This window comes from Ricinus communis, chromosome 5, assembly GCF_019578655.1.
Source record: "Ricinus communis isolate WT05 ecotype wild-type chromosome 5, ASM1957865v1, whole genome shotgun sequence".
In the NCBI taxonomy this organism is placed as follows: domain Eukaryota; kingdom Viridiplantae; phylum Streptophyta; class Magnoliopsida; order Malpighiales; family Euphorbiaceae; genus Ricinus; species Ricinus communis.
In genome coordinates, this window is record NC_063260.1 from 30220613 (window position 1) to 30248409 (window position 27797).

A 27797-nucleotide genomic window follows, 5' to 3' on the forward strand; every position below is an offset into this window, starting at 1 on the left:
GTGTGGGTGTAGAGGGATCTGTTGGTGACTTGGGAGGTGGATTCAAAATGACAGAGTGTTAAATAGTTTACATGCTTTGTGGTCGGAGCATTGTCGGATCCTACTTGGGTCCAATTGCTTTCTTTCTCATTTCCCTTTTCTTTCCTTTCATTACTGTTACTCCAATTTTAATTATCGTGCCACTATTGATTGCCGGATCCAATGGATTGCATGTGAAATATACTATTACTACACATTGCAAAGATTAACGTGTTTGCTTTCTAATTTATTGTCCAGATTTTTTGAAAAGATTAATATATTGTTATTAGAGTTTTTTTTTTTTTTTTCACTTCAGTAGCTTGTAAATACGATCATTAATTAATAGCAGTCAAATTATATAATACCGTTAAAAGATTCTGACATGGTATACAATAATCACTGTTATTCTAACTGTCAACTGTCACGTCATTACTTTCTAACGAGTTATGTAAACCGTTATATGTTAACGCTTATATTCTAAAAATACCATAATGATAAAAAGTAAATCACAGATTGTAAAGTAAAAATATATTAAATCACGTTATAGTTTATTAAATTTTTTTCAATTTTCTTAACTATTTGGCAAAAATAATATAAAATTTAGTAATAATTATTTTATTTTTTGAGTGATCTTAAGATAACAAGTTGTGCTTTCAAAAATAGATTTTCAGAATGTTACTGACAAAAATCAAAACCAAATTAACAAGAAAAGAAAAACATGGCTTTTGCCAACTGAATTCATCTTCTTGGATGAGCTATCGCCCAAATTTGAAACCAAGCATATTGATATAATAGAAATGGTTTAGATGTGAATTTGGTTAGAATAATAATGAGTTGAGATGAAACAAATCATGGGTGCATTGTAACCCTAGAAAAGGAAATGTAACTGTAGGCATCAAACTGAACGACTCAAAAATTGCATATGCATCGTATTCTAGGCTTCTATACGTTTCTTTCTTTTGGGAGTCAAGTTTTGAGTATTCGGAAGTTCTTCAGTATGTCATTAAAATTATTCGTAGATATCATATCACATGCATCTTTATATTCCAACAAGCGGATGGATTTTGATGAAGAAGAGAAAGAAGCCAACCGAGTTTTGATATGTCAAGAATACCCTATGGATTTATTACAGTGGGGAAATGGCCTTTTGGGCAACAGTTGATATTTAGGAAGAAGAATAAAAACACTGAAAATAACGTAACAGAAAAATGGCATCTTCAGAAACGAGTGGCTTTGGATTACATTCACATGGTGGGGTTTGATTTTCTTTCAGGAGTTTCCATGCCCAAATTATTATTATGGTTTTTAGGTAAGAGTGAGGCTACTGTTCTTTTGTTAATATGATGCAACCCACAATTCATCTATATATTATCCTATCAAAACTTTGGATATTATATTTTGCTATTTAATAACTATATTATACCCACAAACTTATATTACTCCTAATGAATTTAAAATGCAGCAGTTCATTTTCGTTTTCGTTTTCGTACCTATTTTGTGTTCCTTAACTAGATCATCTCTTGCTGACACTACAAGGTACTGCATTTTTTTTAAATCCTTAATAGTGCAACTGAGTTATTAAATTGAAAGCATTCTTTTTATAATTATAATTGATGGGTTGATGGTGGATGCACGTAAACTTAATTTGAGTTTTCTTTTTTCTTAATAAATTTATTTAGAAAAAAGTCTACCCTGAAACAAGGTTGAATATAAATGAGGCCGCATCTGCTCTTGATTGCCTGTGCCTTTGCACTTGATGGGTCAGTTATTGTTTATTTTATTTTGTTGGTGATCGTATAAACTTTATTAATGAGTCATTATCAGTAGAGATATCAATTAGTAGAAAAATAAAGGAAAATGGGAAGTCTTAAGTCATCAATATCTATTAAATATATAATAATTTGTAGGGTGATGGTGGATGGAAGAGTTGACAGATATTGCTATTCCTATTTTTTTTTTCCTTTTTTTTAGTATATACATATATATAAAAGAAATTCACCATCAAAAGTCAAAGCTAAAAAAAGAAAATTTACTTTTAAGGAAGTAAACTGACAAATATGATTATACATACTGCAATTTATCCAAATTCTTTTTTAATTGGATAAAGTTCATAGAGCAACACAAATCAATAAGAACTTGTATTAATTCCGTAGGCCATAATTAGAGCACCCAAATAGAAATTAGGTAAATGTTCAAGCACTCATAATATACAATAATATAACCACTAATTTAACATTAAGTTAAAATTTGGTTTAATCACACTAATCCAGAATTAAGATATTATTATATCTCGTTGTCACTTACTTTAGGATTATGGCACTTAGAGGAGAACCACGCAGAGTTGGGACCCAGAGAATCAAAGCCTTTTCTTTTTTTGTAGTGGCAAAGAAAAAGAACATATATATTTTTAAGAGATGAGAAAAATATTTACAAAATAATTTAATTAATTTTAAAAAATAATGATTAAAGAATTTGCAAAATAGCTATTTCCTTTATATTTCTATCACTATAAAGTAATAAACTCTCAAATGTTACTCATTGGATTTTATATTTTTCTACTATAAACTGCTTAATTATGAGAAAAAGTAATTATTTATAGTTCCACTAAAACAAACAACTAAGAGAAAAACATGAACAAGATGGATTCCCCTAATGTATATATATTGTAGAACCATGAATAATTGCAAAGAAGAAAAGGGAATGTTTGAAGCTGCATGAAATCATTATACTCTTCATCTTGATTTCTTAGCAGAAACATTTAATTCTATTGTTCTTGAGCACTGAAAATGAAGAGTATTTTTCCCACAATCATATTTGTGGAGAAATGGTTTATGTCATGAAAAGCTTTGCCAACTAAATGAATTAAAAAAGGGTATAGTTTCTGGCCTGTAAGAGACTAGCATATGGAGTGTTGGAAGTTGGCAAATATAGATCTAAGTCTCCTTAGATAACACTTGTAATTTGTCTTATAAGTAAATTAAATTTAAATATTATCCACTTTCCATGTGTTGGCCAGTTGGCTGCCAATGGAATCGATCGCAATGTGGGAATATCTATCAGCATCCATTATATACTACAATAGATTTTTTAAAAATATATAAATAAAATAAACTCAAAAAGAAAGCAAATTGCTAATAATAATAATAATTAAGAAATAAATAAAGGGTTCCCATCCTAAGAATTCAAGGGAATGGGTTTTCACTTCTCCCCAAAAGATAACAAGCTTCTAGCTAGAATATCTTTTTGCTAAGGCAAAGATGAGAGCAAATCTACAAGTTTTTGTCAATCTTTTAATTATTCTTTTTTGCTAAGCATCATTTCCCATTCAAATAATGGAATCAAGGAAACAAAACCCATCTTTACTTTTCTTTCTCTCTTCCCTCCATTTTATAACCTTCCTTCAATGAGAATAGGGCATGTTGTGTTATAGAATAATCTTTACTCTTTTAGTGTAAACCTAGTCAGACAATAAAAAATTTCAAAAGGGTCCTTTTTATTATTATTTAAATAATATTTATGCAGATCCTCTACCTATATATATATATATATATATATGCTCTCTGCTGCTACACGACCATGATTCAATGCAAGGAAAGGAAAGGGTTTCCAAGCAAAATGTTTAGACAAGTTCACTAAGACCACATTAATCAGAATTTCTAGTGACTAGGAATAAATACTTTGTGCTAATTAAAAAAAAAAAGTATTTTGTAAGGAATAGGGTGCTTTTGTTATATTTATTTCCTTCAGTGCTAAGGTACAAGAGACTAAGTAGCTATCATGGTATGTATCTCTTTTGACTATAAACTGATTGGAGATCTGCTTTTTTCTTATCTTTTTTCTTTCCCTCTTAATTTGTCGCAGTCTGTCTAACTTTAGGAAAAGATGGGATATCAGAAGGAATGATAAACTTGGAAACTAATTGGGTAGGAAATGGAAATTAAAACTTGTTCATGTGCATGAATATATCGCTTTTGCGGATCAAAATAATTTAATTAGTTTTCTTATTCGTGAGATTTGAGAATATTTCAAATTCGGTTTTTCTTTCATCACCATCACCAATATTTAGAAGTGTTTATCATTTTTATGATTAGTGCATGGAGGGTTACCATATTATATAGTCATAATAATTAATGGGTTTGCTCTTAATTTATAGATTGGTCCTAGCTAGGTAATTTTGAATACACAGTCAAGCACAGCAATGCCTTGTTGATATGTTCTTATCTGAAGATGTGTGTATATAAACAAGTCGGCTTAGGCACAAAGCTACCTTGGAGTACACATAAAATCTCCTTCATATTCCTGCGATTTCAAAATCAAGCAATTCCTTTAAAGATAAAACCACTAATTTATAATATAATTACTTAAAAAACTAAAATGTAAATGAACTTTAAAAGATTAAGAAGATAATGGATTAACCTTTGGTAAAAATAATTAAAACTCGGTGGCTTGATAATGGTTATTAGAGGTTCAGAAAGATGTATCCATTGCCAAATTCTGTTGTTGGTTCATTGAAATTGATGTTATGAATTTGATTGTGGGTGTGCTAGAAATTATTAAATCATGCAAAATGAAATTAAATTCTAAAAGATGCACATAATTTAAATTGCAGATAAAATGAACTTAAAAAAGGACTTGAAAGCTGGAGGAATGTGATTGAACTGAAAATTAAATTATAATCTGGTATGTTTTTTTCTTTGTTTTGGTTGAAGTTGTGGGTTGGGCTTTCTTCTATCTTAGTTTTATTTATTGTAAAACCATTCTCAGTTTTGAACTCATACTTCACTCCTGCCTTCAGACCTATACTTCAACTGCATATCAAGGAATTATGGGCTGGACTTATCAAAATTCTTAAACCCAAATTTTGAGCTGACTCAGAACAAATTTTGGGTGCAAGTGGAAGGATTACTCTTGCATGAGTGTCGTTTTAATCAAACATGTACATTTTCTTTTATAGGTTAGTTTGTTTAAGCAAATTTTAACAATAAAATGTTTAAAAGAATTGATTTCTTCATTTTTAATTTAGCAAACATACAATTTATGGATGTGCACATAATGTTAAAGTTATCTTTTTATCAGGATCGATTAAGAACTAGAATCTATATATAAAAATTACTTATTTTAGTACAAATTCACTTGCTAACTATTCCTTATCGTTTTATTTAATTATTCCTTAGAGCTAACAATAAATTATAGAGCATATATTATAAAGACCAACTATTACATAAAATACTAAAAATAAATCTAAACACTATAAGTCAATGTTTAAAAATAGTTTTAAAGTTTATAAAAAAGATTAAATAAACTAGAAAATAAATATGCAACTAGAATGATTAATGTAAACTGTATAATAAAATAGCATTTAATCTAGCTTACACTTAGTAATCTCATTATTTTCCTTAAGTCCAAATCTAATGAATGAAATGGTGATGTGCCTTTTTCCTAAATAGCTCAAGCTAATGATGCAATCTAGGTTTCTTTTACCAATATAGATTAAAGTAAAGATGATGTTTCTAATACTTTTAATCTAAAAAATTTCATAACAAATATTACTATTAAATTAATATGATGGTCAACCAATAATAATAAATGAAACTAATACATGTATAAAGGTAAAGAAATCATTCATTAAACTCATAATATATAAAGTTCATATATAAGTAAAAAACGAAACTAAACACTTATGGAACTTAGCATGACATAATTAATCCAATGGTCATTGTAATTAAATAGAAAGACATATGAGATATAAAACAAAAAATTAAAACTCGCTCAAAATCTAAAAGTTTTTCAAGGAATAAAAAAGATTAATCCTAAGCTTCTCTGATTCTTAAAAAAATAATACAAAGACTGACTAAATTTTATAGAAGATGAACTGTAAGGGAATTTACAGAGAAAAATAATAATTAGATCCTCATCTTGTTTAATTGACCTTTATTTCTTGTAGAAATTCCTTTTTTAGGATCTTTCTCTCACCATAACACTATTATGGTTATCTTTTTAACTGTCCTAAATAAAATAAACAACTCAAGAGATAATTGTTCTTAATTACATTATAACTTCTCATTCGTGAGTCTTGATAAATTCAGTCAGGCCTGTAATTGTGGTAATCCAAGAGTCTTTATTTTAAGTTTTTTATTGCCACAGTCCAATTAAAGCCCATTCATGCATTTTTCTATTCATATTTTCCGTTTTTGGCTATTATCATTTGAAATTAGATAAGAATGCTAGATTGATATAAAAAAAAATACATATTTATATATATATATATTATGTATATAAAACATATCAATAAATTACTAAAATATCTTAATTATATATACATAATTGAAATATATAAGTAAATTATAAAAGAGAAGGAGATAATAATGATCATTAAGTGTGATGCATTACTGTTTGCGAGTTAGGGAAGCAAGCACCGGAGCAGATATGAATGAGATTTGCATATATATATATATATATATATATATATATATATATATATATATATGTTAACGAGTTTCTAACTGTACATCAATACAACTACTAATTAATTATATATCATTTTGGCATTTGGCCTATTGGTTCATAATATAAAAGGTCTTTAAATGAAATGTTAACCGTTACGTTGGTGTAGAATTCAGAGTGGTTCCTTCCCTGCTAACAAACATCTACTTAGTATATTTCTTGAAAAGAAAAAAGTATTTATTTTATGTTTTTAACAAATTCTAGAATCCAGCTGAAATTCTCACAAACGTAAAAACAATTACTTTATTTTATTTTCATATATCTTATGAATTGACAAACCCGGTTTATTTGCATTTTTATTATGCTAAAATATTTAATAAATAATTTATAAGTCATGTTTAATACGTGCATAAATATAATTTAAATGGTTTAAAAGTGTTTCAAGAAAGAATTAAAATACCCAAAAAAAATTAGTTGCTTTACATAAACTAAAAATCTAATCTATTTTTCTCAATTAAAATTGATAGTATTAACAAAATAAAAATAAACACAAAAAAAAAAAAAAAAGGAAAAATAGAAGAATGGAGAGAAAGAAAATAAAGAAATTAAAAGAAGTAAATTTCCTTTAAAGTTGTCTCTTTTTAATGAATAAAGCAAGTTTGAAACAGAGCCCTTTTAACCAAATTAAAATAATCAAACTCTAAAAAAAACAAGTCCAACTATAGTAAAATCCAACAAAAGTCAAGAAAAGAAGGGCCACTCTAATAAAGTCCAAACTTAGGGGTGGCCGTTGGCCCCTTCCTCCGCCACTGTAAAGGAACTTCCTACTTCAATCTGACGATGAATATACACAACTCAGCTATCCTATAATAATAATAATAATAATAATGTTTTATTAAAAAAATGTGCATAGTTTTTAGTTTCACATATATCTTTCTCTCTTAACAGATAGTGTAAATATAATATTTTTTTAGAGAACACAAGTACAAATATAATTAGTATTTAATTAATTTATCACTCTAAATACTTTCTTAGAGTTGTTGTACATAAAAGGTACGGGGAAAAAACACACGTTTTGACTTCAAAACTGAGGGATTAAAATCCAAATCAAGTAGTATAAGTGTACTAATTTTGTGGAGAAAAATAAAGAGATAATGTTAGGTAATTATTGTAATTTTACCCATTTAATTAAAAGTTATCTGACGTGGCGATGATGTTGTGTGAAGAAAAAAACAGAGTTGCATACACTTGCACTAGTCAAAGTTTGCCATTTTCTTCTCCTTGGCTTTATGTGGAAATAGGTTTGCAATTTTTATTTTTACTACAAGTACAACATATAAAACCCAAATTCAATGTCCTTCAATATTTAAACCCATTATATTTAGAAAGAATATCATAAATATCCATATTTTTACTTCTTTTATTATTAAATAAATATTTGTGGTATATTTATTTGAATGAATTTTTCTTTTAAATTTACAACAATTTTAAATCTGAATACTTAGGGTTTACATGGAGCTAGGAGTAGGAGTTGGTTACGTGTTACCACAGTCATTAAATGACAAAAACGATAAGACTTCATTTGGTAACTGGTTCATTTGTTCTCTACGCAGTCCTTATTTTTATTCAACTCGTATTGCGCAGGTGATTAACTATTCATAATAATATACGGGTGCAATATTTATAAATACTGCTCTCTTCCACTACCTCCTCTTCATTTCCTTTCCCACTGCCTTTTCTTTTCCTTAGAAATTTGAATCTCTTCATCAAATTCTTTCTCTTCTTCTTCTTCTTCTTCGCAATTTGAATATACATACACATAGTATAGCTTTCCCTTCTGCATATTTCCCCCACCCCCCACTTCTTAGAAGCCTCAGAAATGGTTTTCACCAAACATGCAGCTCGGAATATTATAGGCGTCGTTGGTATGCTTTTGATTTAATCTCAAACGTCATTAATTTCTGCTTCTTCTTATTTAACCAGTCACTGGAGAATTGAGATCCGGTATATTATGAACTAAGTTCTTTAATTTTTCTTTTCTCTGTTGAGTACTAAACAGGTGTGATGTAATAAGCCTTTTGGTAACTTTTCAAGAATGCTTGGAAGTGTGAATTCATACAATTCCTTTGCCTTGTTAATTAAAGAACCCAAAAGAAAAATATTAATAATCATACCAAAACCAAGCACTTGCCAAGTTTGTGCTGCTTTATAGGAAGTTTTAGTTGTGGGTTCATCACCCTTTGGGGATATTAAATCACCATCATGATGCTAATTTGAGCAGACGTAATATGTTGGCTGTCCTTTAATAACATCATAAAATTCGATACATCATAATATTTACAATTTTTTTTTTTCTTTCCGTCCGATTTAATCATAGAAGTTATAATAAGAAATTTGTGAATTTAGCCTTTAAGAGATTGGCTGTTTATATGACTTAATTAATTGGTTCATTATTTTAGGAATTCACCTGCCATTTTAATAACCTCTTTCAGTAGCTCTTGCCATTTGATGCGCCACTTTGAATGTGTAACTAACATTTCTTTCTTCTGGTGCTCTCTTCCAGGAAACTTGATCTCTTTCGGCCTATTTGCTTCACCAATGTAATTTATATATGCCTTCCTCCTCCTTTCTTTTTTCATATTTACAATATATTGTCCCAGTCCAACAAAATTAGAATGTGTTTTTCTTTTTTCTTAATTTTCAAGTTTAAAAATAATTTGATTTTAGATAGAAATGTGCATGGAAGTGTAGAAATTTGGAAACTTGAAGATTAATTGTAGATTGCAATTTGCAGACCGACATTTATAAGAATTTGGAAAAGTAACTCAGTTGGGGAATTCAAGTCGGATCCGTATCTAGCAAGCATAATGAACTGCATGCTATGGAATTTCTATGGCTTGCCAATGGTTCATCCAGGCAGCACTCTCCTCGTTACCATCAACAGCGTTGGACTTGCCTTGGAGCTTATTTATATCACCATCTTCTTCATTTATGCACAAAGGAATGGCCGAGTAAGTCTACTCTGTTAACAGAAGAAGAAACTAAACTATATTAAACAGAAGTTAAAACAAATTAATAATGATTATGTATGCTGATAAATTCTTGTAATTAATTTCAGTTGAAGGTGACTGGATTCTTATTCATGGAGTTTGTGGTGATGACCGCTTTAGTGTCTTTCACACTGAAATTTTATGATAATCATGAACAAAGATCAACACTTGTCGGCATCTTCTGTGTCGTAATTAACATTCTAATGTATGCTTCACCTCTTACTATCATGGTATGCCATTTTTTCATTTTATCACTTGTATTCCTTTATTTATTTGTCGGATGAACAATTTTAAATTTTCTTTTTTTTAAATCGCAGAAAAAGGTAATTATCACAAAGAGCGTCAAGTATATGCCATTTTGTCTCTCTTTAGCTACATTTCTTAATGGAGCAATTTGGGTCCTTTATGCCACTGTTGACATATTTGATCTTTTTGTTTTGGTATGTATAAGATTTTTCATTATTATTTTAATTAATGGGAAAGAAGATTTTCATTTAGTTAACATGAAAATTATAAAATAAAAGATAACAGGTTGTTATTGGTTTCTGTGTGTTGTAGATTGCAAGTAGTGTTGGGGTGTTATCCGGAGTACTGCAATTGATTCTTTATGCATGTTACTATAAGGCCGTCCCCACCCTTCAAGTTGATGACCATCATGAAAAGCCAGCTGACCTGCAAATCTCCGTTGCTGTTGTTGACGAAGAAAAGGCTTAGAAATTTTTAATCGTAGTTTAATTACTGCCAAAATCGTAATTAGATCATATTGATGTAAATTAATTAGTGTCGTCAATTCAAGACACCATTCGCTGGTAGGTAGATAAACGACGCCGTTTCTAGTTCTCTGATGCAAACATGCCATCGCTACACAGTCAATGTAACAATAATCTTATAGAGTTGATTTGGTTTGATAATTTTACATAATCATTTTGTGATGGCTTGGATAGATAGATACTAATACATGAAAGCTCAACCGAGAAGGATGAACAGTTTTTTTTGAATTGCAATTACATTTTTGCCACTCCCACTTTCATTTATTACAGTTTTATCCTAATTTCACTTCATAGTCCATTCTTTTAACTTGACTTTTCCTTAGTAACCTCAACAACTGGCATAAATCTTAGAACGCTCTAGTTGATTTGTAGTAATCTATGTATTATTTTTATAATTTTATACTATTTATTGAGATCCAAAAAAGTAGGGAAGTCACATTATGGAGAATGAAGCAATTCTTCCTTTGTTTTTAAATCCATTTTAGTATTAATGTCTTGTAAAATAGTAAAATTATCTCTTTATAAAATGATAATTGCCCTTTAAAGTGGATAAATTTAAGCATTAACATGCTTCACTGTTATTAATTTGCCCCTATAATTTATTTATTTATTTGGATACATCAGAAGGGCTTTAGATCCAAAATAAAACAAAAGGGAAGCAAAAATAAAAAAATAAAAAATAACTCATGACCAGCCTAGGTCAAGCCATTCCAGCAGAATCATGGTACAACAACTGAATAATCTTTCTTGGACTAGAGGACAGGACCGTCAGTCCTCTTTGCTCGCTCATAGCCAAGTTTGCCAACCCATCAGCCACGTCATTCACTTTCCGAAACACATGACAATTCTGCCCCTATAATTTATGAATCTGGTCACGTCCTATAATTTATATTTTTTGACTTTAAAGTGTATTTTCATAAAAAAAAATAGTCCTTCCTCCACCAAACTTTACTGTAACTCTTATAAGTAATATAAAAAAATATCACTTAATTTAATTTTAGTGAAAATCATTCTTTATACACTAAATCGATTATATTTATTAATTTTAAATAATAAAATATATTAATAAAAAATATCCCTAATTTATAGTATTCTCCGCTGCTTGGCCGTTGTTGGAAAGCAAAAATCACATTATTATTATTATTATTATTATTATTATTATTATTATTACTAGGAAAAACAAATCTTACAAGTCCTGCACGTGTGTGTTTATAACTAATTTAATAATAAACGTAATAGCAAAAGCACAAGTCGCATGAGCATGGCATGACTGTTAGGAGCGCCGCGTCTCGCTCAGTGTACATCCCTTTGCACTGATGCACACTCCGTACGTGCCACTTTGTACGAAATGGTCAAACCACAAAGAAATAATAAAAATAAAAATCAATAGTAGTAGTAATAGGGGAAAGGGCTTGGCCTGCCTTTGGGCCTTTTTAACAAAGCTAGTCCGTGTTGGTAAATTTCTTTTAAACTATTCTAATCAGTCTTTCTAATTTTTTAGTAAATAATGTAATTACTAGTGCAGGATATATAATATATTTAAAAAAAAAGAATTAAACACTAAAAGATAACAAATGCAATCTAGGAATAATGGGTTTGAGTTAAACATCAAAATCATACAGTAAAGTTGAAATTAGAAAGTATCAATCTCATCAGTCTTATATCATAGGTGTCCCAATTCAAGCAATCCGCAATATAGAGCATCTAAATCATACAGTAAAAGAAGATTTTTATCATTATTCTGATCCTTCTCGGATCTCAAGAGGAGTAATTTTCTTAGGAAGCTGAAATATTCTTTCTTTAATAGTTATTAAATATTTTTATGATAATCAGTCGAATTTTATATTTTCATTGTTAGTTATCAAAGTAAAGTTAGCAATATGAATAGTGGCCGAATTGAATTGGTATTAATAAATATATAAAATTCTAGATGACAAATATTATGATTCTATTAACAATCAAGAAAGAGAATAACAAGTGTTGTAAATCAATTGGTGGGAAACTCACAAATCATCAAATGCTGAAATTTGCTTTAAAAAGCATCATGCAATCTCAATAAATTCTTATGGTTGCGGAAGATATTAGATACCCACAAAGAAATGATATATATATATATATATTGGATAAAATGAAATAATAATAATAATAATAATAATATGATTTAACGCATTTAGATGACTATTCTTAGCTAGTTATCTTTATTCTAATCGAATTTTCATAGGATATGAGGTGGCAGTAAGATCTTAATGCCAGAGTTAAAGTAAGAGTTTTTGTTGTTTCCATATCGAATAAAGATTAGAATTAACAAGATAAACTAGTAAACAATTATCTTATAATCCCCTTGAAATCAATTGTAATTAAGTGTGCTTCCCCTCCATTTTATTTATAAGGAAAATTCTGGCTAAGAAGGTAATTCAAATGCACGAATTTATCAGGGTTCACCTAAAATTAATTAAACACCACTTAATTATTGGTTTAAAATAAATCATTTTATACATTTGAAATTTAGTTCAAATGGTAAAAATATTTATTTTTTGAAGTGAGATGTCTCGAGTTCTGAGTCGTTTTTTCTGCTTTTTATGGTGGGTGTTAAAGAATGACTGTCCTCTTATTATGTAATCCGTAGCTAGTTAGCTCATTCAATGAATAAAAAAACCATTTTATAAATAATACATATATACAAGGATTAAGTGTTTCTATTCATAAATAAATTCTAATATTTTACATTAACATTTAGTTATACATTATATGATTTTCTATCTAATGTCTCAAATTAACGTTTATTTTTACGTTATATGATTTTCTATATATACTCCATCCTAACTACTTATTAATTAAGTCCATAAGCCAAACTGTATTTCTTATAATTTTTAGTATTTAATTATCAAACTTTAGTAAAATTATATGTCATTTTTATAATTATCGATCTCTTTTACATCTATATATTTTATGCACTCAAATTTATTCAGATATTAATAATTTATAATTCACAATTTCACACATTAAATTATAATTTTTAAAAATTTAGACAATTAAATATCAAATTTATATCCATTTTTTAATCATCTACATAAGAGACCAATTCTCTTATTATTAGATTCTCTATTTCATATCATAATATATACTAGATTTCTTCTTTTATTCATAGAGATGAAATTCTCTATATACCTTCCTACCTAAAAAGTAAACACCTTTGTCAAAAAAGAGAAAATATATAAAAATGAATTAATATGAATGGTTAAAAAAAGTATTTTCATATTTTTAAGAATATTTTTGAAAAACTTACATCCATGAACATTATTTTGTTTAAAACTTTGCACAAAAAAAATCATAGAATAAATTAAAGAAATTAAAAAATAATGACAACAAAATACTTTTAAAATAGGAAACCATAGTTTAATGAGAGTGGCATAGTGTTAGTTTGGGTGGAGGATGTTCCTCAAGCAATTCATTTTCTTGTTTAATAGCTGCTTTTATTATACATAATAAGAAATAAATAAATAAATTGTAGTAGTCTCTTAATTAAAGAATTAAAATTAGAAATATGATTCAGCAGTCACTTAAAAATTAGGCACACTAAATAAGAAAAGGAGGGAGAGAGAGTTTTATTATTTGCGTATAATAGATATCAAAATCATATCATAATCCAGACAAAATGGGAAATGTTTTAGTGATGGACATAACTAACTCCCAAATGATTCAATCCACAAAATAAATAGCCTTAAACGCAACGTAATTCTATTACGCACCAACCAAAACACACCAATCGCATGACACAGAACATCAGTGGCACCCGTCGTAAATAACAACAAAAAAAAGAGTGCAATTTACGGAACACGTAACAAACAATAACAACCTGAACGTTTCGATCGCCGCCTCCAGTACACAACTCGCACAAAAACACGCGCACTGCGCTTTTGGCTGACACGACGGCGTCAGAGAGAGAGAGAGAGAGAGAGAGAGAGAGAGAGAATCTGAGTGGTCAAGTAGGAATAGAAAGCAGGATAAATTTGTAATCAGAATTGGATTAGAAAAGTAAAAAAAGATTTTTTTTTTTTTTTTATATTTTGGTTTTTGAAAATAGAATAGAAGCAAATAAATAGGGATAAAATGCGAAACAGCTAATAATTATTCTCACTCCTAATCCAATTTAGTTTATAATTTTATATAAAATCAGATTGGATCTTTTAGGCAGTTTGAAAAACCTCTATATAAACCCTCCATCCTTACCCTCTTCATCATTGTAGGGTTTTCTCTTGTTACCTCAATCTCCCAAAAAGCAAAAAACATCAACAGAACACACACCTCTCTCTCTCTCTCTCTCTCTCTCTCTCTCTCTTATACGAAACGAAGAAGATGGTTAATGCTCGTACTATCGTCGGCATTGTCGGTACGTCCTCGTCATCGTCACCGTTGTTTTTAGATTTTGTTTATAAATAAACTCTCTGCTGTTTTTGATGTTGTTAAAGAAAATTACGAATCAATCTATTCCATTACCTCTCTTTTCTTTTTTTATTTTTTTGTTTTTTTTTTAAAAGAGATTAAATATTAGTATCATTATCATGCATGCATGTATTATTATTGTTTTCTTATGACTTCAATTTGACGGGGAGACTGAACTTGAGTTAATATTTTTCTTAATATTTTTTTTTGAAGAAAAAAAAAAAACAATGAAAGACCAGTGTGATTTCTGGTGTATTTTGATTTACTTTTTCATTATATGTATATATCAAAACTCAGAAAATATATTTAAAAATTAGCGATTAATTTTATTTTATTTTTATAATAAGCTTTCTATACGAGTTCACTTGTTTTTGTTTTTGATTTATCTTTTGTGGAATAAAAACTGAATATTTATCAGAAAGTGATGTTTCCTAGATTATTATTATTACTATTGATAGAAGAGAGATTTACAATTATTTACTAATCATATATATGCTTATGCAGGCAATATCATCTCCTTTTGTCTTTTTCTCTCGCCGCTGTAAGCAATTCTCTATCTTACAAGCATATAAATCCCTTCGTTTTTCCAATTTGTCTTTGAAACCCTTATTTATGCAATAATGTGTATGGTGCAGTCCGACGTTCTATCGCATAATAAAGAAGAAGGATGTGGAGGAATTCCAGTTTTACCCTTATGTAGCAACAGTGCTGAATTGCATGTTGTGGATGTTCTACGGTCTCCCAATTGTTAAGGAAGACAGTCTCCTTGTTGTCACCATTAATAGCATTGGCCTTGTTATTGAGTTGGTCTATTTAGGCATTTACTGCTTCTATGATAATCAGAACAAGGGAAGGGTACGTCTGATAGCATCACAATAACAAACCAACCAAAAGAATAAGTCTCTTCAAGCATATTTGTTAATTTATTTAATGTGTCATGATGATGAAATTAACTCTTTTTTTGCAGAAAAAAGTCGGGCTGTGTCTTTTGGGCGAAGTAGGTTTCATGGCCGTCATCATTGCCATCGCCATGCTGGCTTTCCACAAGCTTAAATACAGATCTCTTTTTGTGGGAGTGTTCTGTGATATCTTAAATGTTATGATGTACAGTTCACCACTTCTGATCATGGTAAGATATCATTCAAATTCCGATCATTCGGTTATTGTTAATGATTTTCTACTTCAGCTTCCACTCATTTGTTTTATTGAATTTAAACAGAAAAAGGTTATTATGACAAAGAGTGTGGAATATATGCCATTTCCTCTCTCTTTAGCTGGGTTCTTAAATGGCGCCTGCTGGACAGCTTTTGCCATCATCAAATTGGATCTTTTTATTCTGGTAAGTTTCATCTTCAATTGTTCTTTCTTAATTTGGTTATTGATATTGATGATAATAATAATAATAATAATAATAAAATATTTTCTGACTACGCTATAATTGGATTGCGCAGATTAGCAATGGTCTTGGAACATTAGCCGGTGCCTTTCAACTCATAATCTTTTTCAGATACTACCGGTGGTGCGCTCCTAAGCAAACAGATGATGACGATATAGTGAAGCCTTCTGAGATCCAGCTTTCTGGTGCAAATGCAGCATCTAGAGTCTGAAAACAGTCTTTATCTTTTCCGTGACCCTGTTCTAGATTTTTATTTCTATTTTTATCATTTGTTGCCTTTTCTTATCTTTTAGTTTTTGAGCGAGTAGGAATATTTACCAATTTTGGTGGTGTGCTTATTGGGATTTTAGTCTTTATTTTTATGTTTAGGGTTTCCAATTTCCAATGTCCGGATAAGTTTTGAGAGTATTGTAGATTGGATGTCTTTTCTCTGAGCCTTATTCCTTTGACACTTGCCAGTAATATTTTTTTCAAATATATCTTAATATTATCTGTCAACACAGCCATATATATCCTTCCTAAAATAAAACACAGCCACATATTTCCAGACTTCCCTATGCTTTTTTTTTTTAAATTATTGTATGATTTATTATAATCACGATATAATCATAAACTTTATTTATTTTTTATGTTCATAGTAAACTATAAAACTTATCTGTAATATTATTTACACTCTTTTTTCGTCAAAAGCAATAATTTACCTAATAGAAAGTTAATTTAGTATTGTATATAATTAAATTTATGTGAAGTTGATTTTAACTAAACTAAATTCTAACAAAAATGGATAAAATTTCCAAATAGGATTCTACATTAGTAAGTTAATACATTCCCATAACTTAAAAATATCTCTTTCAATTTTATAATTTCTATTTTATTTTCTCTTTCGCATCTTTTTTTTTAAATAAAATATTTTTTTTATAAATTTTACTTAAATATAGCATTAAAATAATAAAAATAGCTCGCAAAATTTCCAACACTTATGCCAAGAATTTGTGACTGAAGAATTAACAGTTCGGTCATGTATTTTGTTTGGAATATTTACTAAGCTTTTGCAATGAATTATCTTAATTCCAAAATGTAAGTGTCAGAGATCAGCTAATATTATTAAACTGGGTTTAGCCCAGAAAGTTATTTTAAGCCCCACCCCATTGCCTGCCCATTTACAAGACTGATAAAAGTAATTCAAAAAGAAAACAAATAAATAAATAAAATAAAATCCAAAATCCAAAATAAAACCAATCTTATCCAAAGTGTGAGGATGACCTTTTATCTCGCATTATATTTCTGATTCAACCAAACAAAACCTTATCCGTCTCTCTCCCTCTCTCTTTCTCAAAGTGTATATTTCAATTTTTTGTTGCAACTTAGTAATGTTATATATATTTATATCTTTGTTATCTACCTAAAAAAAGAAAAAGAAAAAGAAAAAGCTTTAAGCTTCAGTTATGGCAGCAGCAATTATCCAATGCCAAAATTGTTCTTGTGTTGCTAGTAATTCCAAATTCTTAATCAAACCCAGAAACGAATTTGGCTTTGCAAACACTTTCCATAACAATGCTGCTTTGTTGGGTAGGCGGATGATACCCAGGTGCTCTATTAAAAATTCACATCAATTTCAACAGGTAATAATAAAGTTGAATTATGGAATTGCGTTTTACTTTTGATGATGAACTTATACCTGAAATTGAATTTACCACTTAATTTGGGAGTAAAACGTTAATGGGTCTCATTTTGTTCATGTGGATGGCTTGTAATTAGCTTTATTTCATAATATTTGTCATTTCTAGTTCAGCAGGACGCTCTGGATGTGATTGGCAAGTCTCAATTAGATTCTATTTGGTCAATTCATGTTTGGGAAGCTCATAGCCTTTTGAAATAAATGAAATCAAACCATAACTGATTTTTCAAGAATATATTGAATTGAATTATTGCACGCGATTTATTCCAAAAAAGGCCTGTGAGATACTTGATTTTGTGTATGAGAATTTATTGCAAAATTGGTTTACATTTCAAACTTGCTGTGAAACTGGGATCTTTTTACGGTTCTTTTGATCGGTTAATTAGTGTACTAAAATAGTAGCTATAGATTCACGGCTGCATGCAACAAGAATGAGTTGAATGTGTGTAGTTTTTTGGTTATAGTAGTTTTGTTTCAGTTGTCGAGAATTAATTGTGAACAGTTTCTTTTGGCTATCGTTGAGCAGAAAGGGAAGTCATTTTCGATAAAGGAATGTGCGATTTCTCTTGCATTGGCAGTTGGGTTGATTACTGGAGTACCTTCATTGTATCTGTCCAGTAATATTGCATACGCTGTTAGTCCTGCATTGCCTAATCTTTCAGTGCTAATATCTGGACCGCCAATTAAGGACCCTGGAGCATTGTTAAGATATGCACTTCCAATTGATAATAAAGCTATAAGGGAAGTACAGAAACCACTTGAAGATATCACAGAAAGTCTCAAGGTTGCTGGAGTAAAGGCACTTGATTCAGTCGAGAGAGTAAGACCCTTAAACCTTTTATCATTTGTGTAACTTGGTATTGATAATGTACTCTAAATAGATATCTATTCGTTACTTATTTTGGAGATGTGTGATTAATAGTATCATGATAATTATCTCTCGATGCAATGTAGAATGTGAGGCAGGCATCTCGGTCCCTTAAGCAGGGGAAAACCTTAATTATTTCAGGATTGGCTGAATCAAAGAAGGACCATGGAGTGGAACTGCTTGACAAGCTAGAAGCTGGAATGGATGAACTTCAACAGATTGTTGAAGATAGGAATAGAGATGCTGTGGCATCCAAACAGAAGGAGCTGCTTAATTATGTTGGGGGGTAAGTTTTATAAGCATTTATATTAATGGCACGGTGAAGATTGAAGTTCATGATTACGTTAAAAAGAGAAGGAGAAGAAATGAGGAATATTAGGTATTGATTTAAAATCTCGAAAGAGCAATTAACGTACTTGTTTAAGTGTGATAGCCTTATAGCTATCAAAAAGTCTTTTGAGATGATGAAATAAGTAAAAGTAACAAAATGGTTATAGTATGTGACATACATTTCAGTACTTCTTCTGAATGACAAAGGAAGCAGTTTCAGGTCATCATGTTCTTCTGCTTATTCTGATCTCAATTAACAGTTCTAACAAAGTTATGGTAGTTTGCAAGTTGACGAGCAAAAGTTTCTTTAACCTGGTAATATAAGTAAATGCTTAATAGATGCTCTCAATCGTGAAAAGATTTCTACCACTGCATTGCAAGTAGATTATGCTGCTGAGCCATATGCCTTAGTAGGTATGATTTACCTCCATTTCATGTAATGCTGAGAGATTCCAGACTCTAAATTTATGAAAACAACATCTCTTAATTTGTTCTTATTTTCATCTTTTGTTGTGCTTCTTTTTTAAAAACCTCTATTTTTCTCCAAAGTGATCAAGTTAAATCCAGCTAGTCACACACTAATTCAATTGCTCACCTGCTGAGTGATGTATAAATGAACATTAATCTCTTAGCGATTCTTCCTTTTATATATAGAGAATGATCATCTGTTTAGTTTCCATTCTAATAAGTTCTTTACCTTGGCAATTTTGATATCCCACTGTGGCTCAAAATGATAAGATTGCAATATTCTTGAAAATTTTGGTTCTTCCTATTTCCATGGGGATATGGATCAGCAATGACAATGTGTTGATGTCATACTTCTATAACTGTCTCCTGGTTGTCACATAAAAATTCAGGACTTAGAAAAATTAATCCTGTAAGATAAACTATTCTCATTTATACCCTTGTCATTGACTGCAGCTGAGATGTTCCTGGGGCATTGGGTTTCTGCAGTGTTGAAGAGGATATGGTGGATGGCTTCCCTTACGAAGTACCTGAAGAATATCAAAATATGCCTCTCTTGAAGGGGAGAGCAGCTGTGGATATGAAGGTCAAGGTTAAAGACAATCCTAACATGGAAGAGTGTGTATTCCACATTGTTCTAGATGGATATAATGCTCCGGTAACTGCTGGGAATTTTGTTGACTTGGTGGAAAGGCACTTCTATGATGGCATGGAAATCCAGAGAGGTAAATATACTAGAAACAAATTCATGTCATTCTTGTTTCCCCTTAAAGCAGTTGTGCAATATTTGAGACCACATAACCAGGTTTGTTGGCAATTAGTGCACCTCTTCTACCTTTAGGCTGCAGGTAATTGGATATATGTGCATAGAAAGCACCCAAACTTGTGTCATTTCTGTTTTTTCTCTTACGCCTCTTTCCAATATCACCTCCATCCATACTGCGGATAAGCTGCCTTTAGTTAAAATCATGTTCTGCAGATGTAACATATAGACTTCCTTTGATGTATTGCAGCGGATGGCTTTGTTGTCCAAACTGGAGATCCTGAAGGCCCTGCAGAAGGCTTTATTGATCCTAGTACAGAGAAAACTCGGACAATACCATTAGAAATTATGGTGAATGGGGAGAAGGCACCTTTCTATGGGGAAACATTAGAAGTAAGCTGCTCTCTCTCTCTCTATCTATCTATCTATCTGTCTATCATTCTATATAGATAGAGCTAATGAATTAAACAATCAGAAAGTAAATGGCCAAACAAGACTGTTGCATTGGTATAAAAGCTCCCGGCTGCTGATCTGAAAATTTATGATACTCATTGCACTGGATGAAATGTAATGTGTTTTCGGCTCTAGTTTTAGCTTCTGTTGTGATATGGTATTGTTAAAGTGCCGATTATTGTTTTCTTGGAAGATTCACACCCTGTTTGGTAATTTGAAGTGGGAGGACAAGGCAAGAAAGTAGATAGGAAATAGTATATCTTATTATCTTCATTCCGAAAGAAAGGGTTAATATAGCATTGAGAAATGCAAAATATGTTTTGCAGATTTCACTATTTCCCTTCTAGAGGCTAATCTTTTCCAAACTCTTCTCATATCTTTCTATTTTGCTGCTAAAATTTCTGCTATGCTGATTTTACATGTCATGTGACTTGACAGGAGCTTGGTTTGTATAAGGCTCAGACAAGGCTTCCATTCAATGCATTTGGAACAATGGCCATGGCCAGGGATGTGAGTGCATTTGATATTTGCTGCATCTCTCTCTCTCATCTCTCTTGATGCTTCTGTGTTTTTAAGTGTTCGTGTGAAAAGTTCATTTCACTTTGAAGTTAAGTTTGTTAGATTCATCGTTTGTTTTGTTTTCTACAGGAGTTTGAGAATAACTCTGCTTCAAGTCAGATATTTTGGCTGCTGAAAGAAAGTGAACTGACTCCCAGCAATGCAAATATATTGGATGGTCGGTACGCTGTGTTCGGCTATGTTACAGAAAATGAGGATTTTTTGGCTGATTTGAAGGTTGGTGATGTCATAGAATCAATGCAAGTGGTCTCTGGTCTGGATAATTTAGTTAATCCAAGTTACAAGATTGCTGGCTAGGGCTTGATGCATTTTCAGTGATATGAATGCGAGTTTGTCAATCTCTTTCAGCAAATTAGGTGATGAACTGCTTTATATTGAGTAGAATTCTTCTTTGTCATTTGCTCAGTCAGTCTGAGATTTTCGATTCGGATGAATCAAAACGTGAGTTGAGAGTGTAATTCATTACTCCCAACATTAATTCATTCATGTTAAAAACATTCTCATATTTTCATCATTTTGTTCATGAATTCCTGTTGTTAGCATTGTATTTTATGTTGATTGAAGACCAACAATCAAACTTTAATCTCATATTTTAATTTAGACTCAACTAGGGTTTCGAGCTTTAATATTTTAGGGCAATTAAATTTGAACTCGATTGATCTTAGAGCTCACTTATAATTATAATATACCAAATCCGAACACCTCAATACTTGAACCCAATTCAATTTGTTTAGCCCCTGATGAAACATCAAGCTAATGATGACAGATTTTTTGTATGGCCTCTGTCTTTCCTCAACTCTCTTTCTTCCCATTTCCTTGGACTCCTAAAAATGTCATATGTCAAGTTTGCAGGCAGCTCTGAAAGCTACAAAAGATGTTAGCATTCAACAGATATGACAGTAACAGTTTCATGCCATGGAATGTAACTCATGATGATCACATCAAATTTGATATCAAGGCTCATTATACAGAATGGGCATCCATCCCATCGATGCTATGACTGGCCACTCAAATTGGATGAAGAGTTCTCAACAAGAACAAAGTAAAATGAAAAAAAGAAAAAAGAAAAAAGAAAAAAGAAAAAAGAAAAAGAGCTTTACATAATGCATGATCCGATTAAGAAACAGTCGCCGCAGGGCTCCTCTTAGCATATAGCCTCCGCAGTTTACTATAATCTCAGCTCTTTAAACCCAGCATCTTCAATTGAAAAAAAGATATCAATTGGAATCTTAGAACTCAGTTTCTGATCATCCATACAACATTTATGGGCCTCGGTACCTGCGGAAACAAAGGCAACCTTGAGGTTGATCGCCAGGTATCATACCTCCACCCTTGGAGGTGTCAATTGCCTCTAACATTGACACAACCTCATCCATCTCTGGCCGCTTGTCAGGATTGGCATCCCAGCATCTTTTCATTACATTTGCTAGAGAGCTCGGGCAACAACGGGGTATATCTGGCCTAAGATTCTGTTGTTTTACAAACAAGAATGTTTTCTCTTTCAGTTTATTATCTCAGAAATGGATGTAATGATGATTATAAATGCTGCGTATGGATGTTACTAGCTGTATTTCAATCTGCAGCAAAGGAAAAGGAGTTGAAATACTTCACCTACCTGTCGGACAACAGCAGATGTGACTTCTGAGAAGCTGAGGTCTGGATATGGCATATCGCAGCAGTATATCTCCCACAAGCAGATACCAAAACTGTAGACATCGCACTTTCTATTATATGGGTTTCCATTGAGAACCTGTCCCAATTAAAAGTTATTGGCTAAAGATCTGTTGAAAGCTGAAAGGAAGCAGTATGACAATAAGAAAATAAAAAAAGAAAAGACTCTTGAACCGTGTATCCACTTTAAAGCTGAGATCTGATATTAAACCTGTATTTAAAATTTTTTATATAAGCAATTGAACAATCAATGGCCGAGGAGTAGACTTTGACTCTGCTTATTTTTCTATGTAGCATTCTGAAAGACAGCGTATTTTTTTTCCCTCAGGAAAACTCCATAACAAGATTAAGCGAATTTAAGTAAAATTAAGATGCACGCCTAGGAAAGGGAGCTTCAATCAAAACTCAAAAGCTTTTGTAAATGCAGTTATGAACTTATGATCCACCTATCATCTTTTACTAACTAGTCAGAAAGTGATGTACTCTTTCAGTGTACTACTGATAAAGTATCAAATGAGGCTCCTATGCTGCATAAGCTTCATACCTCAGGTGCCATGTATCCAAGTGTTCCAGTTTCTCCAGTCATGTCATTAGGATTCGATGCTTCCATGCGAGCAACACCAAAGTCGGCTATTTTCACTGTACGAGTCTTGTCCAATAGCATATTTTCTGTTTTGACATCTCTATGGACAATCTTCTGAGAATGAAGATAGCTCAACCTGTTAGAAACCCAAACAGCAGCTTCAATACTCTCATATTACCTTGTTTATATCAATTGATAAAACAGGAAATATTCATAAGAATAAGTTTTAAATTTTAACAGAATTGAAGATCACATAAAGTACAGAAGGGGCAAGAGAGTTTGACCCTCGAGCAAGATCTAGCGCTAACTGAATAACCACTTTAAATGCCAGCTTCCTTCTCCTGTTCTTTATGAGGTATGATTTCAAAGCACCCCCAGGACAATATTCAACAACAACACAGCAAATGTTACTTGGCATGCCAATGTGACCATTCTCTGTTTGTATGTGCAAGTCCGATGAGCCCATTGTCGCCCCAATAAACTGTCAGAAGAATATGGCATGATTACCATCCTAGAACATAGACAGTTAAACAGTGAAACGAAACAAAAGGTGAAACATGCAGTTCTAGGAAACACATAGAAAAGAGCAAAAGGATGCCATCTTTTTGCAGGAAATACTAAATGACACTTTTCTATATTTGGTCCTCTAATACTTTAGAACTTCAGTGATGCTTCATTCCTAAAAAATAAAGACATGTACAGAGCTTGTCAAACAGTAAAAGTTTTTGTATAAACTGCTGAACTAAACACCTTTGTCATCCTATAAGTACCTTTTTCGGAGAAAAGTTAGAAGCATGGTACTTGTTTCATTTTAAAGTTAGACGTTCATTTCCCCTTAAAAAGACTAAATATACAAATTTTTACTTACAAGACACCATAAATGATAGAGAAGTTGCACTTTAATTATTGAACAGTACGGCAGCTTAAAGGTGACTGCTCATATCCATCTCGTACAGGTCAAGAAAAAGAGTCACAACATCAAATTTTACCTTAGTTACGTTTGGATGATCAAGCTTGTGCCACACAGCAACTTCTTGAGTAAAAGCTGCTCTAAGTGAAGCTATTTCTGCATCTGACCTGTGACCCTCCTCCCCCCAATCAAGAAGTTTAACTGAGATTAAGGGAAAAGAAATCAGTATATGCCAAATTCGAACAAGGGGAATGTATAAGAATAAATACTAATCATCATACAGCTAAGGCAACTACAATTTGTAAAAGGAAATTGTATGCATTAGATCCATGCTGTTTATAGATAAAAGTTACACATCATATCCAAAAATAAGCAATTAAAAATTAGTGTGGCAATAAGGTCTAAATTTCCAAAATAACTGGAGAAGGCTTTAGTTAGACAATGAGATGAGAATCCACTTGGCACCTTTATAGATAGGTAAAGAGGATGAGTCAAAATCAGCTGAGGTGCCTTTTACTTCTCAAACTTTTTAATTACCAAAAAGTGACATGCAAAGATGAGTGGAAACTAGTGATAAGTCTGGACACATGAAAGTTGAGGTAAAAGGAAAAGCATCTCTGCAGTTGCTGCAGCGACCTGCCAACTCATTCAGTCTCGTGAAATCACAAGATTTTGCAAGGCTAGATCAACAAGTGTCAATGGGTAACTACTTCATCAATATTAAACACACAACAGGATTCATTTGTCAAAGGGAAAGTTGAAAAGATTAAAAGTTTCCTCTGTTCAGTCCCAGAGAAATTAATATGCATGAAAGACTTAATTTTCAGCTAAGAAAAAAGTAAATGTTTTAGGAATTGTTTAAGAGAAAATTGATCACTAAGATAATTAACTGAAAATTTCATTTCTTTACCACTCAGCAAGCATATAGAGATTTTGAAAACAGCAATGTTATAACTGAATGAAGAAGTGCTAACCATCATAGAAAAGAAAAGTTAAAATGATCTGTACTTCTATTCCTCCTTAGTTAGCATTTGAATAACTGCAAGAACATTATTGCTCTTAAAGAACAGCAAAGGAAATGCAGATGTTGATCTCAGAAAACACAGGACAGACTGTGTTTTACACAATTAGAGGTGAAATTGGTCATAGTAAATCCTAAAATGGCCAAGCTCTATTACCGAAATGCAAGCTAACTGAGCGACATTTCTCACTCAACATACGACTCCCAAATGGGTTTTAAAGATCATGAAAGAAAATTGAAATAAGTAAGATGATACGTGATTCATATAAATGGGCCAAGAATGAATAAGAATTATTCAAAACAACAAATTTGGAGAAATGGGTTTGCTTACAAAACCAAAAGAAAAAAAAAAGAGAATCAGGAAAATGGGTGGGAGTATTGTACTAACCAGCAACATCTTGGCCATCATAAATACCACGATGAACAGTGCCAAAGGTTCCACGAGCTATAACGCCTTTGATAATGAGTTTAGAAGGATCAATCTCCCATTCTTGCCTAGTAATAGTATTGTTCTTTAAAGGTCTTTGAGCAGCAGCTGCTGCTGCTGCTGCTGTTGCTGCTTCTCCTTCTTCACCAGTATCTTTCTTGTTCTTGTTCTTTTCCATAGTCCATGCTCGACTTAGATGCCGTTGAAGCTGTTCATCTAATCTTTTCAGATCTATCTGATCTGCTCTCACATACCCACCTCCACTTTCACTCTTCTCCTTCATTTTTTTGCTATTCTTTCTTTCCCTTTGCTGTGGATAAACGAACAGAGTCTCTGTTTCTGGTTACAAGTGTAAAAGTAAACTGTGGATAGCTAGCAAGCAGAGGTTAACTTGAGCTGAAGTTGGTTTGTTGTTGAAGTGCAAAGGGACAAAGACAAAAGAGTAACTGCATGTGAAGTGTGGACCTGTTGCGGTTGTATTGTTTTTAATTTCAAGACTTTGGTATGGTAGCTGCTGCTGTTCTTCTTGGGGTCTATCTGTATCTATACTACACTATACTTGTGATAGTGATGATGATGATGGTGATGATGATGATGATCACCATCTTATATATACTGACAGGCTTATTGTGTAATCATATAGAGGAGAGGAGAGGTGGTTTGGTTTCTATGTAGCTACAATACAAGTGTATGGTATACTGTAGGAGGTACCCCCTATTTTAAACCAGACCAGCCAGAAGTTTTTACTCACACCTTCATTCTATCTGCCAAAACAACACCATAACTACTTTACTTTTTATTTTATCTTTTTTTATTATTTAAAAATAAAGGCTTTAATGGCAAAAAAAAACTTTATGAGCATTTCGACTAATTTATTTATTTGACATTTAAATATGAAATATTCTTGAAATAGATTGGTATCTCATTTTAGTATTTGGTTCAGTTATTTATTGTTTTTACAATTTGACCCCTAATGTTTAAGTTGATTAACACTATTCCAAAAAATATAACTGCTTTATTATTTATAAAAGAATAAAACCTATTTAAATCTATATTTTTGACTTATCAAAATTTCGAATTATGAAATAACAATATCAAAATATATTCCAATAAAAATATCTTAAAAGAATCAAAATCATTAAAATATTACAATTTTTATCATCACAAAGTCTGCATTTATATAGTATTACAAAATTAATATATTTAACTGATCTAAGAAATATAAATATTGGTATAATTAACTTAGATGTGGATAGATAGAGCGAGAGGCTTTGACAGAAGTGATGAGTGAGAAAAACTCTGACAGTTATTGGGAGTTAAGTCCTTTGGTAGTGAAGTGATTTTTCGAATTTTTGTATTCTAAGACTTTCCATTTTCCCCAACATACACTTGGATAAAGATAGATTTTTTTTAGTGTCTTACCATTTATCTGTAGTTCCTTTCTTCGTACATATTCTGTTGTTATTTGCTTCAACTTTGTTAGTTAAGTAATATCCTACCCCTTACCATGAATGCTGCTGATATCATCATGCAAGAGCTTGTTCACAAAACTCATCAACTACATTGTGAAGATTCAGTTTTAGAGTTAGCTCCAGATGGTTCTGCAGGAGAAGATGCTTCAGCTAAACTTGTGGGTAAAGTTTATTCCACTAAAAAGTTCAATAGCCATGTGATCAGAGAAGCTATGGCTTTTGCATGGCGATTGACACAACCTCCTTCAATTACCAAGTTGAGTAGAGATCTTTTTATGTTTCATCTTAAGGATACTAAGGACTATATCAGGATTATGGCGGGTTGACCATGGTTGGTTCAGCATCAACTTATCAACATACAGCTTTGGCTAGAGGATAAAGTGTTATCAGAAGTAGATTTTGACTTCTCGCCTTTCTAGGTCCAAGCTAAAAGTCTACCCCCTAATAAGATTACTC

General features: G+C 31.5%; 4 protein-coding genes across 6 annotated transcripts; 3 read left to right on the top strand and 1 right to left on the bottom strand.

The window, feature by feature from the left end:
* The first annotated feature begins 8154 nt into the window (after nt 1-8154).
* LOC8269318 (bidirectional sugar transporter SWEET5) lies at nt 8155-10444 on the top strand. Of its 2 annotated transcripts, XM_002517301.3 has the most exons (6): nt 8157-8387; nt 9026-9062; nt 9257-9473; nt 9581-9742; nt 9830-9952; nt 10071-10444. In XM_002517301.3, exons 1-6 carry the CDS (start codon nt 8342-8344, stop codon nt 10224-10226), a joined length of 741 nt encoding a protein of 246 aa, XP_002517347.3. In that variant the 5' UTR covers nt 8157-8341; the 3' UTR covers nt 10227-10444. The 2 variants fall into 2 exon arrangements, with proteins under 2 accessions (XP_015573634.2, XP_002517347.3); XM_015718148.2 differs by lacking the exon at nt 9830-9952 and having other exon boundaries at nt 8155-8387.
* A 4086-nt stretch (nt 10445-14530) lies between these two features.
* Nucleotides 14531-16555, top strand: LOC8269317 (bidirectional sugar transporter SWEET4). The gene is made up of 6 exons (XM_002517300.4): nt 14531-14672; nt 15230-15266; nt 15361-15580; nt 15693-15854; nt 15945-16064; nt 16177-16555. The coding sequence occupies exons 1-6, from the start codon at nt 14639-14641 to the stop codon at nt 16330-16332; spliced, it is 729 nt and encodes a 242-aa protein (XP_002517346.1). The 5' UTR covers nt 14531-14638; the 3' UTR covers nt 16333-16555.
* Nucleotides 16556-17442: 887 nt separating this feature from the next.
* LOC8269316 (peptidyl-prolyl cis-trans isomerase CYP38, chloroplastic) lies at nt 17443-21762 on the top strand. 2 transcript variants are annotated; one of them, XM_025157020.2, is made up of 7 exons: nt 17443-17743; nt 18302-18619; nt 18754-18953; nt 19952-20187; nt 20476-20618; nt 21117-21188; nt 21327-21762. In XM_025157020.2, the coding sequence occupies exons 1-7, from the start codon at nt 17567-17569 to the stop codon at nt 21552-21554; spliced, it is 1374 nt and encodes a 457-aa protein (XP_025012788.1). In that variant the 5' UTR covers nt 17443-17566; the 3' UTR covers nt 21555-21762. The 2 variants fall into 2 exon arrangements, with proteins under 2 accessions (XP_025012788.1, XP_015573650.1); XM_015718164.3 differs by having other exon boundaries at nt 17449-17743; nt 18326-18619.
* A 389-nt stretch (nt 21763-22151) lies between these two features.
* LOC8269315 (serine/threonine-protein kinase STY13) lies at nt 22152-26554 on the bottom strand. Its single transcript, XM_015718165.3, has 6 exons — nt 25831-26554; nt 24501-24622; nt 23796-23992; nt 23473-23647; nt 22873-23007; nt 22152-22726 (listed from the first exon to the last, which is right to left on the bottom strand). Exons 1-6 carry the CDS (start codon nt 26150-26152, stop codon nt 22520-22522), a joined length of 1158 nt encoding a protein of 385 aa, XP_015573651.1. The 5' UTR covers nt 26153-26554; the 3' UTR covers nt 22152-22519.
* Between the last annotated feature and the right edge of the window lie 1243 nt (nt 26555-27797).

What these genes read in the sequence shown, in the direction of transcription:
- LOC8269318 (XM_002517301.3), top strand. Translation starts at nt 8,342, where the DNA reads ATGGTTTTCACCAAACATGCAGCTCGGAATATTATAGGCGTCGTTG. An exon ending in GAATATTATAGGCGTCGTTG is followed by an intron (nt 8,388 to 9,025) that starts GTATGCTTTTGA and finishes GCTCTCTTCCAG; the next exon opens with GAAACTTGATCTCTTTCGGC. An exon ending in TATTTGATCTTTTTGTTTTG is followed by an intron (nt 9,953 to 10,070) that starts GTATGTATAAGA and finishes TGTGTGTTGTAG; the next exon opens with ATTGCAAGTAGTGTTGGGGT.
- LOC8269317 (XM_002517300.4), top strand. Translation starts at nt 14,639, where the DNA reads ATGGTTAATGCTCGTACTATCGTCGGCATTGTCG. An exon ending in TACTATCGTCGGCATTGTCG is followed by an intron (nt 14,673 to 15,229) that starts GTACGTCCTCGT and finishes ATGCTTATGCAG; the next exon opens with GCAATATCATCTCCTTTTGT. An exon ending in AATTGGATCTTTTTATTCTG is followed by an intron (nt 16,065 to 16,176) that starts GTAAGTTTCATC and finishes TGGATTGCGCAG; the next exon opens with ATTAGCAATGGTCTTGGAAC.
- LOC8269316 (XM_025157020.2), top strand. Translation starts at nt 17,567, where the DNA reads ATGGCAGCAGCAATTATCCAATGCCAAAATTGTTCTTGTGTTGCTAGT. An exon ending in CTGCTTAATTATGTTGGGGG is followed by an intron (nt 18,954 to 19,951) that starts GTAAGTTTTATA and finishes GGGTTTCTGCAG; the next exon opens with TGTTGAAGAGGATATGGTGG. An exon ending in CAATGGCCATGGCCAGGGAT is followed by an intron (nt 21,189 to 21,326) that starts GTGAGTGCATTT and finishes TGTTTTCTACAG; the next exon opens with GAGTTTGAGAATAACTCTGC.
- LOC8269315 (XM_015718165.3), bottom strand. Translation starts at nt 26,152, where the DNA reads ATGAAGGAGAAGAGTGAAAGTGGAGGTGGGTATGTGAGAGCAGATCAG. An exon ending in ATCATCCAAACGTAACTAAG is followed by an intron (nt 23,993 to 24,500) that starts GTAAAATTTGAT and finishes TTCTTCTGACAG; the next exon opens with TTTATTGGGGCGACAATGGG. An exon ending in TTGGATACATGGCACCTGAG is followed by an intron (nt 23,008 to 23,472) that starts GTATGAAGCTTA and finishes TAATTGGGACAG; the next exon opens with GTTCTCAATGGAAACCCATA.